We start from the raw sequence: 25,603 nt of genomic DNA on the forward strand, positions 1-25,603 counted from the left end.
TCGAAATTTCTGAGGTTAATACGTGTCTATTTAAGGATTTGGAATTTTAGAGGGTATAACGCAAACATGACTTTGAGGGGGCATTTATGAAATTATCGGCAATGATGGAGGGCTGAATTAGCCTTTATGACACTCTCCTGTCTTCCGACCTATTCCCATTATCCATCTCGTTATCCCCAACCCATCCCCGAACCACAGCGCGAGGCAAGGCCATGGCTTCCACCCTGGGCGCTACCGCGCTGTCCTCCGTAGCCGCCCGCTTCTCTCTCCCCCGCCGAACCCCAATTGCCGCTCTCTCCTCTAAGCTTCGGCCCCTCTCTCTTCCCTCCACCGAGGTCTCCTCCTCTCCGACCCCTCTCCTCCCCCTTCGTCCTCCGTCTACTTGTACTCGTGTACCCCGAAAATGGAAACTATGCGCGGCTGCCGACGAGACCTTGGAGCCCGAGGAGGCTCCGCCGGCGGTGCCAGAGCCCGTCGAGGAACAGTTAGCTGCTTCGACCGCCACCGAGGCTGCCAAGGGGGAAGACGTCTTCGCAGTCGTAATGGTGAGCCGAAAACTGCATCTAGGTTGGGGTGTTTTTTTGGGGAGAATTTTCTTATTTTCTGGATCGTCGAATTTGTTTGTTCTGGTTTCTTTTATTGACGAATTTCTTAATTAGCATATATTTATTTTGAGTTTCAAAGTTTGATCTTTCTGGGTAAAATTTTCAGGTCGGCTCGCGGCAATACATTGTTTTTCCTGGACGGTTCATCTATACCCAGAGGTTGAAAGATGCCAATGTCGATGATAAGGTCAGAGGTTTAGGTCTTCATTAAGATTCATTCAGCTAAATTGTGTTCTAATTTGATATGAGTTTCGTGTCACAATCATGGACGTTTTATAATTGCTTTCTTTGAAATTGGTTGATTTCTCCTCTTAAGGAGAATAGTCTGTTTGATTGGTATTCCGTGGTTGCTCCTCTCTTAACATTAATGCTTTTTTGGAGTCGATCACCAATTTGGGGTCATATTCAAGAGCCTCAAGCAAGCAATATAGGAAACAGGGTAAACAGCACAGGAAATGCTTCACGAGTGTGAGGACAATCGACGTTTGAGCGGGATTCTCACGTGTTCGAATGAAATTAAGCCTTAAATTAGCTAAGATGTAGTGTTACTGAGTGTGCAAAATTTTGTATCTCAGTGACACAAACCTTCTTAAACGACCTCATAGGTAATTTCTGACAAGAAAGAATACTGAAGGTTGAATCCACATGTTAGTACTCCAAGTTATCATTTGTGAATTGCTAAGCTGTAAGCTGGGAGTGGGGTGATTGCTTCGAATCTGTGGATTTTAGTATTCCACATCCTCATTCATCTTCCAAGTTTATAGTTCAGGTAATGGTTGAATCCAATCATCACTGATCATGTCAACAAGATCTTATTGCTAGTCGCATACGACATGCTCATTTTCTTTGAGCTCACTAAAAAGGCTATGTTGCTTGAATGTGGGCATGAGAATCTGATATGGATGCATATCCAACTGTTTGATCTCGAGTGCGGGAAAAAAATGAAGATACAGGAACGCCTAGGAGCAGAGTATTAAAAAAAGAGAGAACGAAAAGATGTGTATACTTAAATTTGGAAATCAAGTTCATAAAGTCTCGAATAACATAGAAGCATTGGTCTTTGTACAACATTATAGTGTTTGTTATTGGAATAGTGTAAGTATACATATCCATCGTATCAGATTTTTGTCTGTTCAATTTCTTTTTCCTATCTTTCTAACTGGTCAGTGTGCCGATATTAAAATTCCTATGTAGATTATTCTAAACAAAGTATTGTTGGTTGGAACTCGAACGAAGGCATATATTGGACAGCCAGTTGTGACTAATGCTGCTGTACATGCTGTTGTTGAAGAACAGGTACTTTCTTCCTCAGCTGCTAACGGGACTTAATATGAACTGCCTTAGTTTGCATCTTTTCCTCTGATTTCATGCAGGGGTTAGATCGTAAAGTTATTGTTTTCAAGTACAAGAAGAAAAAGAATTATCGCCGCAACATTGGTCACCGACAGGTACCTTGTTCTCCCGTATTAGCATTCTTGTCTTTCCTTTGGCCAACACAGCACTCTTCCTAGAAAGTTTTTTATCAGCTCTGTTTGTGTATGCTGAGGGCAATGAAATGTTAAAAATCGTGTGTGCAGCCAAGAACACGGATAAGAATAACCGGCATTACAGGATATCAAGACTTCCCTGCTGAAACTATGCCCGAGACATTTCCTGCATAATGTGGCAGGGATATAGGGCACCAGGCGCATCACACAAGACTCATCATTCGAAGTTGGATGCTAGAATTTGTCGTTGCTTGTAATCTTTTTGTGAGGTTCTCTCGGTTGCAGATGTTTTACAGATCAAACTGCTTGCACTTTTGTAGCTATAAAGGATCGAAAATTTCCAATCCATATGCTACAGAAGAGCTAGTTCACGACTCGTGCGTCCAGGCACTCCTTTTGCTGATAGTGAACTGTTGATCTAAAATCCGGTGTTTACAAAATCAGCTTTTTAATGGTGCTGAATAACTCCAAAATTTGTTGGAAAACTAAGACTTTTAACAGCAACCTTGGCTGTTTTATTTCTTATCCATTCTCTAGTTATTTGTATGTTTTAATCTTTAGATCCAAGTGTAATCTGACAAAATTAACAGCAGATATGGGTGGGTATTTATATTCACTTTTAAAGAGTGATTAACAAAATCGATAGAACTGAAAGAGGCTGACCAAGCGAGCAACAGAATTGCTTGTTCAACTACTTTGGAATGTCATTATTCATTGCCTAGATGAACACCATGAGTAAATCTTGTCTCAGTTTCCAACCAACAGTAAAGCCAAAACTTCAGTGTGTTCATGTTGGCAATTGGTTGGTGTGAATGCATGCATGGAGTGTTTCTTCGCACGGGGAAGATTTGGAGGTTTGAGAGGAAGTGATTCTGTTTTGGGGTTTCCTACTCTTTAGAGAAGCCACTTCCTCCTCCTTTGTCTCCAGTTTGTTCAGTGGCAGGTCATCTAACTTGGTGATGTAGGTCACCTTATTTTTTGACTCAACATTATCTGGCATTTGGTGTTTCACTGTGTCCTTTGTTGAGGTAGAAATTTAAATGGCAGCTCTGCAGTGAGTTCTGTGGCTTCAGTAAGGTGTTCTAAAGGACAATATTCTTAGACCGACATCAACACAGATAAAACAGGAACATAATCCAAAAGAGGCACCCAAATCTTAGAAGAGCTCTGTAATACAAATGCAACAGGAGGACACACGGAGTACTACAAATAGCAGCAGTGCCAAGGTAAAATGTTCCGAGTCAAACAAAGGAGAGGAGGAATTGGCATATGTGGACAAGCTTTAACAGTGAGACAATCACAGATGTGTCCTCATCCAAGTATTGTCACCTTCTCTTTGGAAGGCTCCGTTCATGGAATATATGAATGCCTTGTTTGCTCATAACACATTGTGGTCAGTCTCCATGCATAAGCTAAACACTCGTCTATCCGATCTGCAACTCACGCTCCGTATCTCACACGTCCTACTGTCCCCAAGTCAGATGCCCTCGTTCTTGTTCCCCCGTGTTGATGCCCTTGTTCTCATCTGCTTGCCTGCTTCTCCAAGTCCAGCTCCCAGCTGACGTCCAAACTACTTTATCCGTGGATCAAACACTTCCGATGACGAATACCCGAAGATATATAGCGAAACTTTAACCCAAAAAGAAGACCGAATTACCGATGAAGCTGATGGATGACAACTTGGGAAGTTGGATCTGCTGATACAAGAAGACTCGCAGTTTTGAGATGCATCAGTATGCGTAATCTATGTATGCTCCCGGCAGCTGTTGACGCATACATGTGAGAAGAACAGTGGCAAGTACATGCACATGCACATGCAGATTGACGTCGGCATGGCCTGGTGGCTCGCCCCCTACAAGGACACTTCAACACGCGCGTTGTCCGGATGTGATGGATTTACATCGACCTCTTCCCCTCCACCCCATGGCTTCGCTTCGTGCTGATTAAGCTAATATATAACTCCAAGGAATCCCACTTAACACTGACGATGATGTACTTCTCCATAGGTGTGCAACTATCATGTGCTGCTGTTCGCCCGCAACTCAATCCCATCCCATGTTCTAATCATTAATTACACCTCGATTAAAGCGAGTTTATTATTGCCTGTTTCATCTAGAGAATGGCAGTCAGTGGATTGCTTAATTAGCTTCACCTATATATCCTTGCTTAGCTGAAGACACAGAAGAGAGCAGAAGCTCACGACGCAACACTTGGAGGGCTGTCTTCACACGGTTCCAGCTTCTTCATGTGCGTCCCAACCCGCGTTGACCGGCACACCTCCCTCCGCTTTTGAAAGATTTCCCGAGAAATCAAAGAGAAGGTGTTCACCCGGTAGAGGTGGGTGATGAGACGGAGAAGCGAAGAGGCGGTGCAGAAAGATCGCCATGGAAATAGAAGATAAATCTTGGAGAAAGAACTCGTTTTTATACAGCAAACCAATCGTGAAAGGGAAAAGGGACGGAGAGGGGATCGCATGGGACTAACTTTTTTCCTTTTATTTTTCTACAATTTAAACAATGAAAGAGTAAAACCAATGGTCGAGATTTTTGAACGGTGAAAATGGACGGATAAGATGTTGGCTTCCATACTATTTCTCTCTTTTTCTCCTCTTCGCTCTGCTCTCGGCTCTCTGCCAGCACAAGAATGGAGGGAGGAAGAAGAATCGGTTGCCACCGGTTGCCGTGGCCGCGTTGTCACTGTTAGGCAGACACGGCGGGGGAAAAGGAGCGGTCCCCTGGCCCGCTGTCGCCGCCGAAGAACTCCGCGACCTCCGCAGACGAAGCGGGGGCGGCGGGGCCTGCTTCCTCCGCGCCGCCCATGAAGAGCAGGTCCTGCTCGCTCATGACCTCCATGTCCTCCACCAGTAGCATTCCTTCGTCTTCGTCCAACTCCTCGTCCTCCCCGTCGTTGCGGTCCTCCATGGAGGCCGTGAGGGGGGTGGTGGGGGAGAGACCCGCCGCGGTGGACGACGACGGGGGGCTTGAGGTCGGGTTGCCACCGTCTTCTCGGGCTGAGGCAGAGGCAGAGGCAGAGGCAGGAGAGGAGAACTTGTGGCGGGTGCTGCCAGCGAGGGTGTTGCGGTGGGTGGGCACCGGGTGGTTGTGCTCGGCGGTATAGGTGATGATGAACATGGCCGGGTCCGCCGGGCTGCGCTCCACCTGTTTGCGAGCAAGGCAACCCTTCGAACTGCTACACCTGTAGTATCCCCTGTGTCTCATGGCCAAGAGAGAACCAACGAAGCCATCGTTAGCTCCTCTCGTGCTCCTCTGAAACCACAGGTAGAGAGAGAGAGAGAGAGAGTTGGGTTACCGAGGATATGGAGAGCCTTTGATGGGTTTCTGGCCGTACTTACGCCACGCCCATACATCGGAGGAGAGCCCGTCGGTGGGGACGTGGCACACCACCTTCTTCTGCTGATTCTTCCTGGAATCACCGAACCAATATCCGATTTTTGGATCAAAGGTTCCTCTTCAAGTCTGAAGGATAAACAAGAAATGGATGATGACCGATGGGTGCAACGCTGAATCCACTTACCTTCGTTTGGAGCGGGGGATCTGGGAGGGAGGCCGCTGACTCTGACGGGACGGCGGCGGTTGATGCGGCCCCGCCACAGAGGCAGGGGAAGGGCACGACGGACTCCCCCGCGGCTGCTGCTGCTGGACTTTGGGGAAGAAGGGCTTGTAGAGCTCCTCCAGCTCCTGAAGGCCGTCACGGCTCCGGAACAGATCTGGCCAGCCCACAAAAGCGCCACCTTCCCCTCCCTCCGCCGCTGCTTCCTGCTGTTCCACGTCGAGCGGCACCGCCGACGGAGGTTGCAAAAAGAAGTTACCCCTCGCCGGTGCCACCGTCTCCGTCGTCTCCGACGACCGGCAGCTCCGCACCACCGCGCCCAGATCCCAGTCATCGTCGGCCATCTCCGGCGAGACCAACCACAAAGCCCACGGATCGCCACAGAACCTTCACTCCGACGGGAATCCGAGCTCCAGCTCCGCCTATGTTCCACCGCGTGCAAAGCGAGACGGAGGCGTTGACAAACGGGAAGAGGAGGTGGGAAAAGGTTCTCAGAGAGAGGGAGAGAGAGAGAGAGGTGAGATGCGCTGACTTTTTCTTGGAAAAGGAATGGAAAGCAAAAGCGTGGAAACTACCTTTCCATACTTCAACAGATTGAGATTTAGCCAAAAACAAAACAAATCAAAAGAAAAAGAGAGAGACAGAGAGAGAGAGAGAGAGAAAGAAAAGTGTATGTTTGATGATGGGTTTTTAATGGAAAACCACTTGACTTTGCTATCGTTGTCAAAGGGGTGAGAACGTGAGGAAAGAGGTAGAGAGAGAGACGGGGTGGGGAGATGGAGACAGAGACTGACAGTCCAATTGTTACGAGTGAATGGGGTGTTACGGTAAATAAGAAATCACTTGCCAACTCACTAAAACAAGTTAAACTCATTATTCCTAAAAATATTAAAAAAGAGAAAGATAATTCATTATTGGCAACTCATTCCAATAAGATAAATACCGATTATTGATATCTTATGCCCACTGCATATTGTTTTACTCATATATATATTTTATATTTTTATAAAAATCATACCGACATAAATCGTGTTAATTTTCTTATCAATGTTAGGATATATACTCAAGACTCCTTATGCACATCAATTTGAACCTAAGTCTAATTGATCCTAATTTTCAATATCACTTCCTATAATATTATAATTTGTTAGTTATTATCATCCCCGTAAATAGTAATATCGATTTCATAACTTTGATCCGATTATCTAAATGAAAATAAAATAATTTTATTGATATCGAATCTTTGTTCGATTCATTTGTTGATGTTTTATAAGGTGACCATCATGTTCTTGAAAAGATTGAACGAAAGATTAATTATGTTAGGTGACAGGATGTTCTTAAAAGGATTGACTGAAAGAATTTTTATGTTCTTAAGTGAACCTATGAAATATTATTTATATATTAGAAGATCATCTTATAAAACTAATCGAGACTGACCTCTTCCTATTAGCATATTTTACTCATCACGGCATCATCGTATTATAATAATTATTATTATTAAAATTAATTTCATAACTTCGATCCAATCATCCCCGTAAATAGTTTTATAAGGTGATCATCATATTCATAAAAAGATTGAATGAAAGATTAATTATGTTAGGTGCCACGATGTTCTTAAAAGGACTGAATGAAAGATTTTTTATGTTCTTGAGTGAACCTATGAAATACTATTTATATATTAGAAGATTATCTTATAAAACTAATCGAGACTGACCTTTTCTTATTAGCATGTTTTACTCATCGATCGATCCCTATCTTAACATAGCTTTTCATCATGACTTCACTGTATTATTATTGTTATTATTATTTTTTGATGATCATATTGTATGCTTCTTGTTATATATTTTTATTTTTGATAAAAATGAACAATAATTTCATGCCAAAAAATAATATAAAAAACTAGAGTTATTGTCATATTCAATAAATAGTTAAAAAAAATTACAGAAATCGATGTATAAATGACCCTTAAATAAATAAAGGAATAAAAAAGAAAAGTCTCCAATGGGTACTCATCACACGAACACACACGCAATCCCCACCAGTAACTACGTAGACTGGGGATCTGCTGCACGCACGCAGTACCACTTCATTAAGTCCCGTCCTCGCGATGATCGGTGTTTGAAGAGGAAACGTACGTATGCAGCAACACAATCATGTATTCTCTCACCTAAAGCTTCCATTCCCCATTCGTATACATCTAATTTGCCAAACAATGACAAGTCAACAGCGTTTGCATCTCGATCACAAAATGAGAATTTTGGTTGGATCTTTCTCTCTCCTCCTCCTCTTCGTCGTCTTCTTCTTCTTCTTCTTCTTCTTCTTCCTTTTCTTGCACACACACCACTGAAGCAATCGAATGGCGGTATCTTACAAACGGCAACGATTCAACGTCATGTTCATCTGACAAAGTCAAATTCAAAGTCACCTAATTTACTGTTATCATGTGAAGTCATATTCCATGCGTACAACCGTTGACCAAATATCTCACGTGTTCAACAGGAGCACCGACTGTTGCATGATTAGTGATCTTCCAGTCTCAGAACCTCATTCCGGCTAATTCTCCGGTTCTTCCTTCGCATCCATGGCAGAGCAGCAGGAGGAGGAAGCTCCATTTGGGGGCATCGGATGAACGTGGCCGGCCTGCGCACCGCTTGAAACAACCGGTGGTTGATGGCTAGATTCCGTAGTCTGTACTGCTTTACGTGTTGGCGCGATGCTAAGATCACGTTGCTTTTAATACCCATGCAGTACCGCACGACGGCGACCCTACCCCAGCCAGTTGGGGGTCTCCATCCCTGCCTTCAATTAGGGTCTCGCAGTGATCCCCAGGCTAATCCATCAGCTCCTACTTCATTATTCATGATGATTGGCCTCACGAATAATAATTGAGTCAACCAGGTTGGGTATCGCAACTAGAGCGATCGATAGACTGGAACCCCAACGAGAAACACCATTGCTTCTGCTTCTCTCGATATGACGAGCGGTGTGCGCAACCAATCACCGGCCTTTTCCTCTCGATTTGAAGGGATGGACAACCGAGCAATCACCCTGCGATCCACTGGTCCGTCGAAAGAGAAGACCGCTTTGCAGAGGAAACGCGGCAAAAGGAGGATATGCAGTAGCAGCTGGAAGAAAGAAACCCGGTCGAAATGAATTATGTTCTCTTCCCCTGACGTGCAGAACCGTCAACAGTATTCAGCTCTCCACGGAGAGCTTCGAGTCGTTTCGATACAACGAAAGGAAGCAAGTGCTTGTCTCTGACATCAATCGGTCCTCGGATTGCGCAGTTGATGCGGCAAAGACGAGGATTAGTTGTTACGTTATTGTCAAACGACCAACACTCCTGCGAACCACTTCAAATATGGAATCGTGATCCATAGCACTCACACGCATGTCTCATTGTTACAGAGAGTTGGCGATCATTGGAACTCTGCTTGTACTCAAAGCTCTCTGTCTTGCTGCCACCATCAATGGCGTAACAGATCACGGCACATCACAGCATGAACGTTCTGTTTCCCTCTATGGAGTGCGCAATCCATCACAGGTGACAAAAACCATATTGGCAATAGTTTGTATCAGATATTGGACTTTTGATTGAATGAAAGAAAGAGCACCGTCCGATTCCTTGTTATTCGAACTTAATCAAAATTAATGGATATCATAAGAATTTTGAAGGATAGGCGGAAAGAATTCGTGTAGCCAAGAAAGAAAAGCTGAAATATATAAAGAAGCAGCAGAACGCTAAATTCCCAGAAGATTGATCTTTCATTCTAGAAGAAGTGATGCGACTTCATATGAAAACAACGAGGAGTTCATGGAATCTTGTCTTGGAAGGAGGAAAGAAAAAAAAAATTGAAGGAGAACGAGCTCGGAAAGATCAGCAACAACTTGCCTGTCTGCTTCACGAGCTCCGCTGTCGTACAAGGACGGACTTGATAGAACGGGATGCAAGTGACACATGTACAGTATCGGAGGAATGCAATCCACGAGGAGTGGACGGGACCGCATGGACTCCGCTATTCTCTCTGCCTTCCACTTTCTTCTCCGATGAGGATATGAAGGGTGCACACGGCCACGGTTCAACTTTTCCTTGGGGCTGAAAACATGACGTTCTCAGAAACGGTGAAAAGAAGCCTTCAGATGGTTTGGGTCCCGTAGATTGACGCACGAGGAAAAGCCTGTACCCTGCAGGGACCGGAACATCAAATCCTTATCGTCCTTCCACTCTCGCCACCGGAGTGCCCCACTGAGTGCGAGCGGCCCCCGCGGCGATGCCGACCGAACATCTCTCCCATTCCCATTACCACCTCCGCAGTCGGTTCCTCTCCCTTAAACCTCGAACAAAGCAAGAAGAACAAGAAGAAGTAGCCGGCCACGATACCGATACTTGCTGGCCATGTCCACCCTCTCCGGCTCCCCTCCCACGGCCACCCCCGCCGCCCAGTCCACTCCCTCCCCCGCCAACACGTCACAGCCCCCGCCAACCCCTTCCTCCTCGTCTCCACCGCTGCCCTCCGGCCGAGCTCCACCCTTCCCCCGTCCACCTTTACCACCCGATCCTCTGTCTGCCCCGTTTCCTCCGTCGCCATCGTCGACGAGCTCGGTCTCGACCTCACTTGTGGTCGGAGTCACGGTGGGTGGGCTGGTGATCCTCTTGCTGCTAAGCTTTATCTGCGTCTGCTGTTGGATAAAGAAGCGCCCGCCGCCGCCCCATTACTACGGAGCTCCCCCGCCGCCCCCACCGCCTCACTACTACGGACCTCTCCCGCCGCCTCCACCGGCACGAAAAGGTTCCATCTACTACTCCAGAAATAGCCCAAAATCTATAACGAAACCTTTCTTTAGATAAAGTCTTCAGATAGCCCAAATCTTTAGATTAGATCTCTCTGATACTCCATAATTCACATTTGTGTAAGTTTATATGTTTGTGAGTTCCGCTTGATATGATATATGCAATTCTGGATGCATTACAAAATGGCATTCGATTTAATGTAATCCCCAACAAGTAGTAGTAATCTTGGAAAGATGAATCGATGTCATGACATCCTCCTCACTTCCGGTTGAGACCCTAAAGAGGATTGTTATGGCTGCGTCCCTTACTATTTTTCCTCACTGGTTATAGCATATTGTTGCTGTCTTTTCTCAGTGTTCTATGATTTCTAAATGACAAAAGATATTTGGGTGCTTTCAGATGAATGGTATGGCCAGCATCGGCAACAATATGGTCCACCTCGAGCATATCATTTTGTCAAAGGTCCACCGGGACCTCCACCACCACCACCGCCGCCGCCGCCGTTGGCTTTGCGTCCTCCACGCCCACCAAGCCATTTGCCACCTCCACCTATGATAAGCAGCAGTGGAGGTCTGGGGTCCAATAATTCTGGCGCTGAGGATCCACCGACTCCATCCGCCGGCGGTGCACTCGGCTTCTCGAAAAGCACCTTCACTTATGAAGAACTGGCTATGGCAACAGATGATTTCTCCGACGCTAATCTCCTCGGACAAGGTGGATTTGGCTATGTTCACAGAGGGGCGCTTGCCGACGGCAAGGAAGTCGCAATCAAACAATTGAAACCAGGTAGCGGACAGGGTGAGCGTGAATTCCAGGCAGAGGTTGAGATCATTAGTCGTGTGCATCACAAGCATCTGGTCTCATTGGTTGGATACTGCATTTCTGGAGGCAAGAGGCTGCTTGTTTATGAATTTGTTCCTAACAACACCTTGGGGTTCCATCTGCATGGTAAGCCATCGTACCATTTTGTCAGCTGCTGCCATTAGACATAGCTTGAGCTATATAGTTCTTCTAGATCTTCCTACATGTATTCAGATGACAGTGGCCGATAAGCAGGCATTTTTTTCGGATTTGTGCATGAAACATGATTAGTCCTATCCATTAAGTTCTCTGTTGATTGTGATGAACCCTGTAAAACATTTAATAGATGTTTGATCTGTACAATGTATTTGGATTAGGACCCTGCAATTCTGTAAGATTTCTTCCTGGAAAATGTAGTAAACAAGAGTAAGATTTCCTAATTTGAATTACTATTGACGGCTGGATTCTATTCTATCATCTAAAAGCACTTCGTTTTCTAGGGAAAGGTCAGCCAACAATGGAATGGTCTATACGATTGAGAATTGCACTGGGATCTGCAAAGGGATTGGCATATCTTCACGAGGACTGTGAGTTTGATCTCTTTTTGCATGCCTCATTAAACTCTTTTAGGTTTTGATTTGCTTACTTTGTTCCTTATTGTTATTTACATTCGCAGGCCACCCTAAAATTATTCACCGCGATATTAAAGCATCCAACATTCTTCTTGACTACAAATATGAGGCAAAGGTAAACAATCACCTCTCACATTCTGCTTTAAGCACCAGGCAATTTATCTCCTGTAAATAATTAGGCTCAGGAACATACTACTGCAATTGATCTCCTGAGAGCAGTAATGTAATCTGCGAAACTCTGGGTTTCATTTGTCTCAGTTCTCGAATATTTATCATTTTTTCTTTTCGTGCCGATGACTCTGTTCGAGTGGACAAACAACTTAGTTGAAGGCATTCTGATTGTGCTCCTGTCTTGTTATACCTCAAGGCAAGAAACATAAATAAAACTCTGGTTGTGCTATATGTTCATGCTTAACATGCAAACAATGCCCCTTTTTTCGCCTGAAACCTTCACAATCAAGCAGCAACATTTATTTCATCCACTAGTCTGTCCATGAAAACGGAACGTTAATTTCATTGAAATTTGATTTTCTGATTTGCAGGTTGCAGATTTTGGGCTTGCAAAATTTGCTTCTGATACCGACACCCACATTTCGACGCGAGTCATGGGAACCTTTGGGTATGCTTCATCTTGACTCGTCTCAATTTGCTTTATAATCTCGGACTCACTTTCGAAGATTAGGGACTTCAGATCATGTGTTCGTCTTTGCTCTTTCACTTATTTCCTGCCTGTGTTGAAATGTGGATTATAACAGCACACGATCGAAAATTGTTTCTTTGGTGATATTTCAGCAAAATTGAAAATGATGTAGTGATTGGATTAGCTCCTATACTGTAGCAAGAATGAAGCTTTTGAATGAAGATTGGATTAGATTAGCTCCTGCTATCTTTGCCGCTGCAAATTAACCTGCAAGCTCAAAAATTCTTGCAGTTATCTGGCACCTGAATATGCATCTTCAGGCAAACTCACCGACAAATCAGATGTCTTCTCATTCGGTGTCATGCTTCTGGAGCTAATCACCGGGCGGCGCCCCATTGATTCATCCCAAACTTTCACGGATGAAAGCTTGGTCGACTGGGTCGGTGTATCATTCATGTTCCTCTGCTTAATTACCTTCCGCAACCAATTGTTAGATTTGCTTGTCAGTCCTGCAGGCGAGACCGCTGCTTGCTCGAGCGCTAGATGATGGCAACTACGACGCCCTTGTCGATCCGAGGTTGGGAAAGAAGTATAACCTTAGTGAGATGGCCCGCATGGTTTCCTGTGCTGCTGCTTGTGTGCGCCATTCGGCACGGCGCCGGCCAAGGATGAGCCAGGTGCTGTTTCTTGATCTCTTCTCTGCACAGAATCTGCACTTGTTTCTCGACTCAGAATGCGGCTTTTCCTAATCCCGGAGAGTGCAACCGATCAGATCGCCCGAGCTCTAGAAGGAGATACGTGCCTTGAGGATTTGAACGAAGGCATCAGACCAGGTCACAGCATGTACCACACTTCCTATGGCAGCTCCGACTACGATTCTGGCCAGTACGGGGAAGACATCAGAGAGTTTAGGAAAATGGTAATGGGGACTGAAGAGTACGCCACCGGCGAATCCATCATGCCCACCGCCGAGTATGCTCAGAATCCATCGACGTCGAGCAGCGAAGGTCGACACACGCAGGAAATAGAGATGGGGAAGAAGAAAGACGTGAGCGAGAAAGGTGGCTGAGGCACACGGTTTTGGGACTACTTTTACGGGTCTTTCATTTCATGCATGTTTGTGACCTTTTACATCGGAGTATCGACGAGCACCCACAAGGTTTATGCTCATGAACAAGACGGAGAGAGTGAAGCATGTGAGAGAGGATGGCCGCTTGGATTTGCCATGATAGAAGATGAACGAATCATTAATTTCTTCTGTAGCCATAAGAATCAGTAATTTCTCATCTAATTAAGTAGGTTTTACTTGATAATGCTCTGATTCTGATTAGTCCTATAAATTTATGTTAGAGTTACTCCCAGAAAATTTACCACAAGGTAATTTTGGCAACCCAATAAAACAATAAAACGGAAAGAATAAAAGCGAGACAAGAACACCAGAACATCAGATATACGTGGTTCGATCAATTGACTTTGACCTACATCCACGGACGAAAGAGGAGCAAATTACTACTTCAAAAGAGGGACAATTATAAATGCGATGTTCCTAGGCCATAAAATACCCGAAAATATTAAACAAGAAAAATCAAACTATTAGTCCAAACTATTTAACTGAGTATGGACTTAAACCAAAGCAAACACTTAGGTTTTTCTTGTGGTGTCACTTGTGGTACCTCTTATGGTGCATCTGACTTCAAAGCCCATGCCCTTATTTATAGTTCCAATACGAGACAACAAGTTTGATTTTTCTGATGTGGGACTATGAGACTTGCCAAACTAACAAATCTCCACCTTGGCATGTCCCAACAAAACTTGCTCCACTTTCTTCACAAAAGCCCCAACGGGCAATCACCAATAATGAACACCAACCAAGTCCAAGCACTGCTTGAACTTGTAAATCGGAAGAGGCTTCGTAAGCATATCAGCTAGATTGTCATTCGTATGAATTTTCTGAACAAGGACTTTTCCCTTAGCAATGGTAACTCATTTGCATCCAACAATTTTCTTACTCGAAGGCGGTTTCACAAGATCCCAAGTTCTATTCCGATGGAGAGATTTTATTTCTTCATTCATCGCAATCAACCACTTAGCGGAATTATCACAAGAAACTGCATCTGAGTAGGAAGTAGGCTCACCAACTTCACTTATCTCTTTTGCAACAGACAAAGCATATGCAATCAAATTTGCATATCTCTGTGGTGGTCGAATATCTCTCCGTGGTCTATCCTTGGCTATGGAATATTGCTCTTCCTCTAGATCATCTGCGTCAGTAGACTCGAGACCACCTACTGGCATCTTTGAGTAGAAGAGTTCGACTATCATTTGTACTACCAATCTCAAGCTCCACCTGCTTCTGCGCACTATCATTTGTACAACTAGTAGAATCCTCTTTGGAAGATAACATAAACAATTCATCAAAAGTAACATCTCTACTGATTATAAATTTTAGGGATTTGGGATCAGAACACCATAATCTGTATCCTTTCACCCCAGAAGCATACCCAAGGAAAATGCACTTTTTAGCCCGAGGCTTTAATTTTCCTTCATTTACATGCATGTATGCTAGACACCCAAAAATTTTTAAATCAGAGTAATCAACAGGAGTACCTGACCAAACTTCCTCCGGAGTTTTAAAGTTAAGTGCTGCAGAAGGAGCGCGGTTGACAACGTAACATGTCATATTAATCGCCTCTGCCTAAAAGTCCTTTGTCAACCCTACATTTGAGATCATACACCTTGCTCTCTCCAAGAGTGTTCTGTTCATACGTTCGGCCACACCATTTTGCTGAGGCGTCATCCTAACAGTGCGATGCCGAATGATTCCTTCATTTTTGTAGAATTCTTCAAAGTCACCTTCACAAAATTCCATGCCATTATCTGTTCGAAGCCGCTTAATCTGTTTACCTGTTTGCTTCTCAATTAAAGCCTTCCATTGTTTAAAGGTTAGAAAAACATCATTTTTATGCTTCAAAAAATAAACCCAAACTTTCCTGGAATAATCGTCAATGAAAGTCAACATATACCTATCACCACCCTTAGACTGAACATGAGCTGGACCCTAAAGGTCTGAATGAATATAGTCAAGAGTACCTTTCGTTTTGTGAACTGCCGGAGAAGTGAAGCTGACTCTTTTCTGCTTTCCAAAAATGCAGTGTTCACAAAAGTCCAGTGGCCCAGTACTCTGTCCGCAAAGTAGATCTCTTTTGCTTAATATGCTCAAACCTTTTTCGCTCATATGACCCAAACGCATATGCCATAATTTGGTGATGTCAGAATCAGACAATGATGATGACGAAACTACAACCGAACCTGTGACAGTAGTTCCCTGCAGAATATACAAGCTACCAGACCTACAAGCTTTCATAACAACAAGAGCACTTCTAGAAACTTTCATAAATTCACCTTCAGTTGTGTATGTACACCCAAGGGCCTCTAGGGTGCCTAAAGAGATGAGATTCTTTTTTAAATCAGGAACATGTATAACATTAATGAGCGTCCTCACAATACCATCATGCATTTTAATTCGGATTGTGCCTCTACCAACAACATCACATGCGACATTATTGCCCATCAAAATAATTCCACCATTACAAGATTCATATGTGGAAAACAAATCCCTATTGGGACACATGTGATAAGAACAACCCGAATCTAAAATCCATTCATTTTTAGACATTGTCCTGTCATCAATAGCAGAGAAAATATTTCCAACATTCTCATCAGTTGCCACACTAACTTCAACGGATTCAGTAGTTTTCTCAACAAGTTTTCCCTTTTGCTTTAATTTATTTTTCAATTTAAAGCAATCAATCTTAATGTGCCCCATTTTATGACAATATCTATATTCTAAATTTCTATGTATGGATTTAGATCTAGATTTAGATCTACTACTGTCAAATTCTCTTTTATCCATTCTCCCCCTAACAACCAGACCCTCAGCCTGATTCTCTCTACTTTCCCCAGATATTTCTGTCTATCTGCTCCTTAGATTTCAGTGCAGATTTAATTTCTTGATACGAAACTGTTTCTTTTCCATAAATCAAAGTATCACGGAAATACTTAAAAGATTGGGGAAGAGAACACAAGAGTAACAAAGCCTTATCCTCATCATCAATTTTTGCATCTATATTCTCCAAATCCATAACCAAAGAATCAAACTTATCAAGATGTGAGAGTATAGATGTACCTTCAGTCATCCGAAGCATAGATAGACTCTGCTTCAAGTAGAGACGATTCTCCACTGACCTCTTCATGTACAAGGCTTTAAGCTTGTCCCACATGCTCTTAGCCATAGTCTCCGTAACTATCTCCCGTAAAACCTCATCAAAGAGATTTATAATGATGCTTGATCAGGCCTTCTTATCCATACCCGCAAGCTCTTCTTTTGACATATCATCTGGAATGCTCTCAGCTCCCTGTAGTACCAAATCAACTCCGTCTTGAACTAAAATGGGCTCCATCTTGAGTTGTCACAAGCCGAAGTTGACATTTTTGTCGAATTTCTCGACAACAATCTTTGTTATTGTCATCGTTGCCAAAAGATCTCAGAACCAGGCTCTGATACCAGTTTGTTAGAGCTAGCCCCAGAAAATTTATCACAAGGTAATTTTGGCAACCCAATAAGACAATAAAACGGAAAGAATAAAAGCGAGACAAGAACATCAGAACACCAGAACTCCAGATATACGTGGTTCGGTCAATTGACTTTGACCTACATCCACGGACGAAAGATGAGCAAATTACCACTACAAAAGAGGGACAATTACAAATGCCTTAAGAAGATGTTCCTAGGCCATAAAACATCCGAAAATACTAAACAAGAAAAACCAAACTATAAGTTCAAACTATTTAACTGAGTATGGACTTAAACCAAAGCAAACACTTAGGTTTTTCTTGTGGTGCCACTTGTGGTACCTCTTGTGGTACATCTGACTTCAAAGCCCATACCCTTATTTATAATTTTAATATGAGATAATAAATCTGATTTTTCGGACGTGGGACCATCGGACTTGCCAAACTAATAATTTATGCTCAAAACAAAAATTTACGTTAATGCGGTCATTATTCCCTCAATCTGTCCGCCAAATAAGTATCTATCGAGTATTCATAACGTTGCTCGTCCACAAGAACAGACACAGATCTCCGCCGCGTCAGCTCGCTTCGTGTGTACGATCTAATAAAGGGACGCGAAAGGTGTTCATGAATTGTGGGTAAATCGTCGGCTACTCTGCTCGGGGTCTTGTCGGGGGGTCCCACAAAAACTGTCGCACGCGGCAAGCGGGTACGGAACGGCGGGGTGGGGAATGCGTCGCGTCATTATAATTATGATACAAGGAAGAGGCTGACGTCATCGTCATCAGTTGTGATTTGCGGGTCCTAAAATTGGGTTCTCGACTTCTCTTCTCCCCCGATTCGGGCAACGGTTTCTGGGCCTCCATCGCGTGGCGACGAAGGAAACCCTAGATCGCTAGGCTTCGATCCTCCTTGCCTCCGCGGGATCCGAATCCATGGCGCCCCGAAGGCGAATGCTCCTCAAAGTTATCATCCTCGGGGACAGCGGGTGAGATCTCCATCCTCTTCGTTCTTCAGGAAGAAAAAAGTGCCTTTTCCTGTGTTCTCGAGCCGTTACTCAATCGTGATTGTGTTCTTTGACAGGGTCGGGAAGACATCTCTGATGAATCAGTAAGACTCTCCGACCGCTTCTTGCTTTTGCGTTCCTTCTTTTCTTCTTCTTTAGATTTTAGTTTCCAATAAAAAGGTTTGTTCTTCCAATGGTGGATGATTTGGGGTTGAATGCTATATTTATATATATATTCATATAACAGGTACGTGAACAAGAAGTTCAGTAACCAGTATAAGGCGACCATCGGAGCTGATTTCTTGACTAAAGAAGTTCAGATCGATGACAGATTGTTCACATTGCAGGTTGCTTCTGTTGATCCTCTTCCTTGCTTGTTTCCTAAGCACAATAGTGGCTCATGGTCATAGGATCCAAGTTGGTTTCTGGCTGGATTTCCATAGGCACTATGCTCCCTTTGTCTGACATGAATCCTTGTTTTCATTCAAGGTTGTATTTTGTGATTCTTTGATGAAGATAAATGATACATTCCATAGTGCTCGGGTGGGATGGGGATGTTGGCTCATACATTTGCAAATAAAACTAATGTTCAGAGAAATCATCATCAATGTTTTTTATTTAATTATCCTGTTGTGCTTTGGTAAGAATTTAAAACCATTGATCATGTCTCATCTAATAAAGTAAACTTTAGATGCAACGACACCGATCTTTAAAATTTAAGGTATCAAAGAGAAAAGTCCTACTTCTCCACATGTTGGATTTGACCCAATCTATCTCACTTTATAGCTTTTAGCTTTTTGATGCAATGACACTGATAATAAATCTACTTTTAAGTTGATTTTTTTTTCTCCCGTTCCGAGTCTTTTACTGTTTATCGTCAAAGTAAATTTCTATAGGTTCACTTTCTGATATTTTCCTTTTCAGATATGGGACACAGCAGGACAGGAGAGGTTCCAGAGTCTCGGTGTGGCTTTCTATCGCGGAGCTGATTGTTGTGTCCTTGTGTATGATGTTAATGTCATGAAATCATTTGATAATTTGAATAATTGGCGTGAGGAATTTCTGATTCAGGTAACTGATGTTTGACTCTCTTGATTGATCTAGAAAACAACACATGAAAAATTTATATGCACATGCTCATCCAATATTGAATTTTCAGGCTAGCCCTTCTGACCCTGAGAACTTCCCTTTCATAGTGTTGGGTAACAAGATCGATATTGATGGTGGCAACAGCCGAGTGGTAAGATGACTTTTCCTTTATTTTCTTACGTAAGAAACAAAATGTTTGATATAATAGTCTCAGTTGTCTTCTACTCGAGTTATGCGATGGGCCCAAACAAACAGAATACGTCGAAGAGATAGATGGTTGTCATGGAACCATGTCTAGATCAATGCAGTGGACTAGTAGATGCTAATATATGGCTGGACTGAGTCTTGATGTGGCACCCTGTGATCTGGTACTGTGTGTTTTATCGTGCGTTAACCTGTCTCGGGAATTTTCAGGTCTCCCAGAAAAAGGCCAAGGCATGGTGTGCATCAAAGGGGAACATCCCCTACTTTGAGACGTCAGCTAAAGAAGGATTCAACGTCGAAGCTGCTTTCCAGTGTATTGCGCAGAATGCTCTCAAGAATGAACCAGAGGAAGATATGTGAGTAGCTTTCTTATCATCTGTCAACACCTCTGAATTCCTAGTAGAATAACCATTTACGCTACACACACATCAGTACACATCACCGGCCTTCAAATTTTCCTCTCAAACCTAAAAGTTGCTGTTAGATGTTGATCTGTTTATTATCCAAACCCCATGACATTGAACTGTTTCAAGTTTCGTAGAAAACTTGTACGTCATACAGGTTGTTTGTATATTTAACGTTCCGATTTAATAGTATGGCTTGTTTATCTAACTCGCAATTTTGAGACTTAGGTTTGTTTATTGTTTTACTCTGGTTATGGAGCTAATTGTCATCTCTTTTTTGATGATGATGAAGATATCTTCCTGATACCATTGATGTCTCGGGTGGTGCAAGACAGCAGCAATCATCTGGTTGCGAATGCTAGATGGAATTCGTTCGTGTTGCTCTTTCAAAATTTGTCACCTCACCAATTTAATCCTATCGTTGCAACATCACTTGTAATTTGTGCCATATTCTATGGTGATTGGTTCTTGTTCTTTCTGGGATGTTCTTCCCCTGTTTATTTATGTCTTAGCTTCAAGGATCATCAACTTGATTGTACCCCATGATTATGGTTGCCGAATTTTATCAGCCTCTGTGCAATCTTTTGCACGCGTCCAATGTCATTTGAGTTCCTTTTTACCTCTCAGCTATATATATATATATATATACACACACACACACAAACGTTCTTACACCCCAGGTGGCTGGTGGCTTTCCCTGGAGTTCCGCGAGACTTGAGATATATATATATATATATATATATATATATATATATATATATATATATACATACAAGGATCATCAACTTGATTGTACCCCATGAATAAGATTGTACCCCATGTGTTAGCAATTTGAGTTCCTTTTTACCTCTCAGCTATATGTATATACATGTATATATAAATATATACTCTCAGCTATATGTATATATATGTATATATATATATATACACACACAAACGTTCTTACACCACAGGTGGCTGGTGGCTTTCCCTGGAGTTCCACGAGACTTGAGATATTTAAATGGTCGCGAGAGACTCGCAATGGTGATGTGAGACGAAGACAGATCCTCAACTGCACTTTGCCACAAGAAAATTAGAAGCTGTATGAAGATGCTAGTACAGGAATTTGCACTGCCGAACCATTTCAAATATCCTTCTCTCTATGGGAAAAAGAAAAAAAGTATTATCATTCGAAAAACAATCAGTCAGCTTGGCCACGTAATAACTGTCCGTAACCAAATGATGAAAACAATCAAGGGTATCCATCCGAGTGCCCGAATGAAGCAGGGGTTCATACCCTCGTCTTGCCGATACAGAATTTACATAGCATTCGATGATTTCAAGAGGCATATTGCTCTTTCTTCTTCTTTCTTTTTATTCTGTAAAACGGGTGGTGTGATGGCTCTCAAAAGGGGACACCATCATCGTCATCAGCTCTGACTCTTCTTATTTTCCAAGGATCGAAAGGACGTAAACCACTGCTTCCAAGGAGCATCCCCTTGTTGCTCGATCCAAGACAAGAAGGAGCTATCTAACAGGCAAAACAGATTAACATAAAGGAGTTGGTATCTCACTGGAACGAATCGGAAGTTTGCAACTTGGACGATAGGCCAAACTGTCCCACCCACGATAAGAGCCGGGAGGAAATCCCTTTTCACGTCTTCCTTCACTTGGCTTATGCTCCTTCCAGAGGCTAGCCCCATGTATGAGAAAAAAATTAATAGATCCAAAGGCCCGAATATAAGCCCATCTGCCGCAACCTTTGTCGTGACAAACTTCATCGATTTTGGTTGCAGTTGAAGTCGAACTCGAATGATGCGGTCCAAGTACTCATACCTACATAAACCAAGAAAAGAAATTGCACTAGTCAGAAAAAAGATTACACATACCTACATAGTCCAAGTACACTTCTGTCAAGAAATTCCAAGTTTTGGCATTAGTTAAACTACTTCTGCACAAATTTATAGGAACATATACCTATATAAGAACCGATGGTCGGCTCCTGCAGTATGTAAACATAACACTGACCTTTTTCCCACACCTTAATGTCCTCATCCCAATAACCATGGGTCTTGTCACAACTCAAAATATCTAAAAGCAACTTCCAGAAATAATGTTTTACTAGAAAAATCAACAGGCATTACCATTCTATTGGACATATTAGAATTGTTTAATTACTATATCCTAATCTTATCGGATGGTTTACTATCTTGCCACAAGCCAAGATAGAATTGCTTCATGATGAAAGGCTTATATATTGGCTTCTTTCGACAAGTTGTTATAGCCTTGGAGGATTTGTCTCCCCTTGCAGAAGCTCCATGTATATGCCCTCTTAAAACCGAGTTCTTCATGCGACTGGGAATATTCAAATGAAGGAAACTCTCATGGAAACAGATCTAGGCTGGTCAAGATCTATTACCCCAAAAGTTCAAATAAAAAACCATCAATTACATTCTCCATTACAGCTTTGCTGAAGGAGCTGGGTCGGAATTCAAAACAAATTTTGAATTTCTATACATCTCTTTTATTCAAAATATTCTGGGCCACAAGTAAAATTGCATCAGATGATCCCAGTGAATACAATATGCCCTTTATCTTGCTTATGCTGCTACTTCCAAAAGTTGAAATGTACCTTCTAAAGACAAAGCCAAATTATACGCGTGGAACCAAATTGATGGAATCTATGTGGAAGCGGCTATTTTCAAAGAACATACATGATTCCCATGACAACTTGTGCAATTCTCTCACTTAACAGAACCCCAACCTTTGTGGTGGTGGCAAAGTTCAGAAGATCCAACAACGACTCAAATAATTTTCCCCAGAAAATGTAGAAAGTGCAGAATTTGGAAAACTAAAGGAAGAAGTGTATTTGAGGGGGTAATACCATCAGTTGAAAACTATGTTTAAACTACAAAGGTGTATAAACATTTTTGTCTGTGACATAATTATCTTCCATCTCATAATCACTAAATTTCTCAAAGACATTACTTTTTCTTGAAGCTTAACCAACTTTTCTACACAAGATAGGGACCAAGATACAGGAAAATTATGTGTGACCTAAATGTTTTACTTACTAAGGGGAATAGTTACTATTTATGTACTAAAGTTGAGAAAATATTATCTTTTAACAAACAGTATCTAGGATCTACAATTAAATCCTTATGTTGAAATTTCCTGCACATCTAGAATCCATCTTGGGCATCTTGAAATGCACCCTCCACATTTTGTCTACTTATTACCCACCAACCCACCAACATTTTGTCCCTTTGAATAAAAAATATGTGCTCAGCCAAATGACTACTTAAATGCACTAAAAGGGAGGGAAAAGCAATGAGTAAGCTTGGGAATATAATTTCAGCTTAGAGAAACACCTCACCTGGGCAGCAAAACTTTGTGTCATTTAACTGCAAATAGGATATATTTCTCTTGGAATTCCAACAAAAATGTATTAGGACTGTGCCAGATAGATCGGAAATGAATAAACTGAAGCATTTAGCATGCAAAAGCAAACCTCGTGATTTCATAATTGTGAAAAGACCTTACCAGTAATGGCCAACAGGTCCAACAAATGCAAATCCAAACAAGCTTGTGGTAGCCACCCTTCTCCAGTCTATATTGATCTCCTTATTTTCTTCCTGCAAGATATACCAGATGTGCTCAAACCATCAAGCAAATTTTGATAATTAACTAACCACACTTCCTCCCCAAACTACGTCCACATGATGTGACTACGGTGCCCAACATTCGACATATGACTTAACAACCAATATCAGCCATCAACTCTGGGAAGCAGAAAATGTTAAAGGACATAACCTTTTATACAGCCTAGAAACACGGAAGCATATGATGGAAATTATATATATATATATATATATATATATATATATATATATATATATATATATATATAAAACTATAGAAACGTCTTGAAGAATTAGATCAAGTGGAACCATCTGGATTACAATTCTTAGAATCACAAGACAAAAGCAATAACTACAGAAGCATTTGGATGAGAAAGTTCAGGAAACAAGATGGCTCATATGTAATAGGGAATAGAATAAGCTACTGTTACAGTAGAGGGAGGAGGGAGACCATGTTAACCCATTCTTGCATGCATTTTTGTTCTACTGTGATCATTTTCATGCACAAAAAAAAGGGAGAGAGAGAGATCCAAGCTGTGTAATGTCTGTATTCTATTGTTTGTTAAGCAAAACAGATAATCCTTTTCTTATCAGGACAACAACCACACCTAGTGTAGCTGAACACAAAAATTAGCCAAGCCAGATACCAACCTCCACACATATTCATACTTAGAACCTCTTCAGATGAAGGACCCTACTACAAAATTTTCACCTTACATGTTTCTTAACCCTTGGGAAATCTTGAAGCCCTGATAAATATCATCAATAGATTTATCTTTTATCAAGCGCAACCCAGAACACCATAAGGGAATATGTAATCCAAACATCGTTTTCTACTTTGGGATGGCTTGATGCAGGCTTCTGAAAAGGAGATCACTCACTCATTAGCTGGGTTGGACTCCATGGCCTTCTATCTGTCTGTACTTTATGGAAATAGCCATTGGCCACACCATTTGAATCTACTTTTGCTCACTGTTTACTTGCAAAAATAAAAAAATAATCTGTAAAATGTAATTTTGGACACACATATACACCTGTTGAGCTTAGCGTTAAGAACTAGAGAGTCTGGAGTACGCCATCCTGGGAAGAGGATGTTTCAGGTGTTGTATAATCACTCTATAAGGACGAATGAATTGTTTCTCTTTTATCTCTTTTAAGAAGACATAAAAACCAGCTCATCCAACACAAAAATGATTCTAAATCACGTCGAAATTTTGAACAACATCCAAAAGGTAAAGAAGTCACTAAAACAACAATGTAAATGAAATTTAGTATTCCCATCCAACTCAAACAAGCCGATCTATGATGGAGCAGAAGAAGTGTGGAGCTTTCAGAAACCAAATTATTCAATCAATCCATCTTCAATGATCGTCAGTTCATCTTCCAATCACAGTCAGCTAGCATCAGGGGTTCACCGACTCGACCGCCCGGTCGGTGGCCTTTCAGCAATAAACAAATTTGATCAAATCGAAAAGTGATGGTGAATCAGAACCTTATCTATTCGCATAAAAATCACTCGATTTCCCTCAAAAACTACAGACGTTACATTATCGAAGCATTCTAATCAATATAACAAATCCACATATAACAAATCCAAAAGAAAATACGACTTCCACGAAACGATCGACAGAAAAGGGTGAACAGAAAAAAGATTGGGGAAATCTAATAACCTTCTTGTCCTGCGATTGGTGCCTCAGGGTTCTCTGGGTGACCGCCTGGGCTCCAATGTCTCCCAAACCCCACAGGAAGCCAGAGCTGACAATCTGCGTCTTCACCGGGTGAACGGCGAGGCACTTCTGGTACCACCTCCATAGCTTCAACATCGAGAAGGCACGGAACGAAGACGACGGCGGGGAATGGAAATGGGGAGGCCCGGGGTTTCTCTTATTGAATCGACGGAAAGAGGAAGGGAAGAGCCAAAAACGATAAAAGGTTACGCGAATGGGCCTCGCAGAAGTCTTTATGAAAACATTTGCATTTAAGTACTTCAAAGTTCACTTATTCTTGTTTTCGGCCTTTAAACTTAATAAGTCTAATGCATATTCCTTATCATTTCAGGAAAATTGCATATAAGTCCATCAGAAACCATTTTTCTGTTTTCATTTCTTGAAATATGGTTTTGCATAAACATCCTCGTCAAACTTAAAACACTATAAAATTTGCTTTTAATCTCAATTAAGC

General features: G+C 42.2%; 5 protein-coding genes across 5 annotated transcripts; 3 read left to right on the plus strand and 2 right to left on the minus strand.

Moving 5' to 3' along the window:
• The first annotated feature begins 154 nt into the window (after positions 1-154).
• LOC135587924 (large ribosomal subunit protein bL21c-like) lies at positions 155-2,463 on the plus strand. The gene is made up of 5 exons (XM_065079786.1): positions 155-545; positions 712-792; positions 1,800-1,901; positions 1,979-2,053; positions 2,183-2,463. The coding sequence occupies exons 1-5, from the start codon at positions 213-215 to the stop codon at positions 2,264-2,266; spliced, it is 675 nt and encodes a 224-aa protein (XP_064935858.1). The 5' UTR covers positions 155-212; the 3' UTR covers positions 2,267-2,463.
• Positions 2,464-4,495: 2,032 nt separating this feature from the next.
• On the minus strand, positions 4,496-6,219 carry LOC103995054 (WRKY transcription factor 22-like). Its single transcript, XM_009415545.3, has 3 exons — positions 5,627-6,219; positions 5,402-5,515; positions 4,496-5,299 (listed from the first exon to the last, which is right to left on the minus strand). The coding sequence occupies exons 1-3, from the start codon at positions 6,004-6,006 to the stop codon at positions 4,792-4,794; spliced, it is 1,002 nt and encodes a 333-aa protein (XP_009413820.2). The 5' UTR covers positions 6,007-6,219; the 3' UTR covers positions 4,496-4,791.
• A 3,807-nt stretch (positions 6,220-10,026) lies between these two features.
• LOC135587926 (proline-rich receptor-like protein kinase PERK1) lies at positions 10,027-13,840 on the plus strand. The gene is made up of 8 exons (XM_065079787.1): positions 10,027-10,452; positions 10,854-11,402; positions 11,756-11,842; positions 11,932-12,002; positions 12,430-12,506; positions 12,819-12,966; positions 13,043-13,204; positions 13,300-13,840. Exons 1-8 carry the CDS (start codon positions 10,059-10,061, stop codon positions 13,594-13,596), a joined length of 1,785 nt encoding a protein of 594 aa, XP_064935859.1. The 5' UTR covers positions 10,027-10,058; the 3' UTR covers positions 13,597-13,840.
• A 4,053-nt stretch (positions 13,841-17,893) lies between these two features.
• Positions 17,894-20,391, plus strand: LOC103995053 (ras-related protein Rab7). The gene is made up of 7 exons (XM_009415544.3): positions 17,894-18,087; positions 18,183-18,209; positions 18,353-18,452; positions 19,030-19,176; positions 19,265-19,345; positions 19,609-19,754; positions 20,095-20,391. The coding sequence occupies exons 1-7, from the start codon at positions 18,035-18,037 to the stop codon at positions 20,162-20,164; spliced, it is 624 nt and encodes a 207-aa protein (XP_009413819.2). The 5' UTR covers positions 17,894-18,034; the 3' UTR covers positions 20,165-20,391.
• A 600-nt stretch (positions 20,392-20,991) lies between these two features.
• Positions 20,992-25,371, minus strand: LOC103995052 (uncharacterized). The gene is made up of 3 exons (XM_009415543.3): positions 25,093-25,371; positions 23,325-23,416; positions 20,992-21,617 (listed from the first exon to the last, which is right to left on the minus strand). The coding sequence occupies exons 1-3, from the start codon at positions 25,243-25,245 to the stop codon at positions 21,212-21,214; spliced, it is 651 nt and encodes a 216-aa protein (XP_009413818.2). The 5' UTR covers positions 25,246-25,371; the 3' UTR covers positions 20,992-21,211.
• Between the last annotated feature and the right edge of the window lie 232 nt (positions 25,372-25,603).

This window comes from Musa acuminata, chromosome BXJ1-8 (genome assembly GCF_036884655.1).
Source record: "Musa acuminata AAA Group cultivar baxijiao chromosome BXJ1-8, Cavendish_Baxijiao_AAA, whole genome shotgun sequence".
NCBI lineage: Eukaryota > Viridiplantae > Streptophyta > Magnoliopsida > Zingiberales > Musaceae > Musa > Musa acuminata.

Bases quoted from the DNA above. Each gene is read 5' to 3' on its own strand.
- LOC135587924 (XM_065079786.1), top strand. From the start codon at position 213: ATGGCTTCCACCCTGGGCGCTACCGCGCTGTCCTCCGTAGCCGCCCGC. The intron at 793-1,799 runs GTCAGAGGTTTA...ATTCCTATGTAG, and splicing joins ATGCCAATGTCGATGATAAG to ATTATTCTAAACAAAGTATT. The intron at 1,902-1,978 runs GTACTTTCTTCC...GATTTCATGCAG, and splicing joins ATGCTGTTGTTGAAGAACAG to GGGTTAGATCGTAAAGTTAT.
- LOC103995054 (XM_009415545.3), bottom strand. From the start codon at position 6,006: ATGGCCGACGATGACTGGGATCTGGGCGCGGTGGTGCGGAGCTGCCGG. The intron at 5,516-5,626 runs GTAAGTGGATTC...CGGTGATTCCAG, and splicing joins ATCCCCCGCTCCAAACGAAG to GAAGAATCAGCAGAAGAAGG. The intron at 5,300-5,401 runs GTAACCCAACTC...CATGAGACACAG, and splicing joins AAAGGCTCTCCATATCCTCG to GGGATACTACAGGTGTAGCA.
- LOC135587926 (XM_065079787.1), top strand. From the start codon at position 10,059: ATGTCCACCCTCTCCGGCTCCCCTCCCACGGCCACCCCCGCCGCCCAG. The intron at 10,453-10,853 runs GTTCCATCTACT...GGGTGCTTTCAG, and splicing joins GCCTCCACCGGCACGAAAAG to ATGAATGGTATGGCCAGCAT. The intron at 11,403-11,755 runs GTAAGCCATCGT...TTCGTTTTCTAG, and splicing joins CTTGGGGTTCCATCTGCATG to GGAAAGGTCAGCCAACAATG.
- LOC103995053 (XM_009415544.3), top strand. From the start codon at position 18,035: ATGGCGCCCCGAAGGCGAATGCTCCTCAAAGTTATCATCCTCGGGGAC. The intron at 19,346-19,608 runs GTAAGATGACTT...GGGAATTTTCAG, and splicing joins ATGGTGGCAACAGCCGAGTG to GTCTCCCAGAAAAAGGCCAA. The intron at 19,755-20,094 runs GTGAGTAGCTTT...ATGATGATGAAG, and splicing joins AATGAACCAGAGGAAGATAT to ATATCTTCCTGATACCATTG.
- LOC103995052 (XM_009415543.3), bottom strand. From the start codon at position 25,245: ATGTTGAAGCTATGGAGGTGGTACCAGAAGTGCCTCGCCGTTCACCCG. The intron at 23,417-25,092 runs GTTATTAGATTT...TATATCTTGCAG, and splicing joins ACCAATCGCAGGACAAGAAG to GAAGAAAATAAGGAGATCAA. The intron at 21,618-23,324 runs GTAAGGTCTTTT...TGGTTTATGTAG, and splicing joins GGACCTGTTGGCCATTACTG to GTATGAGTACTTGGACCGCA.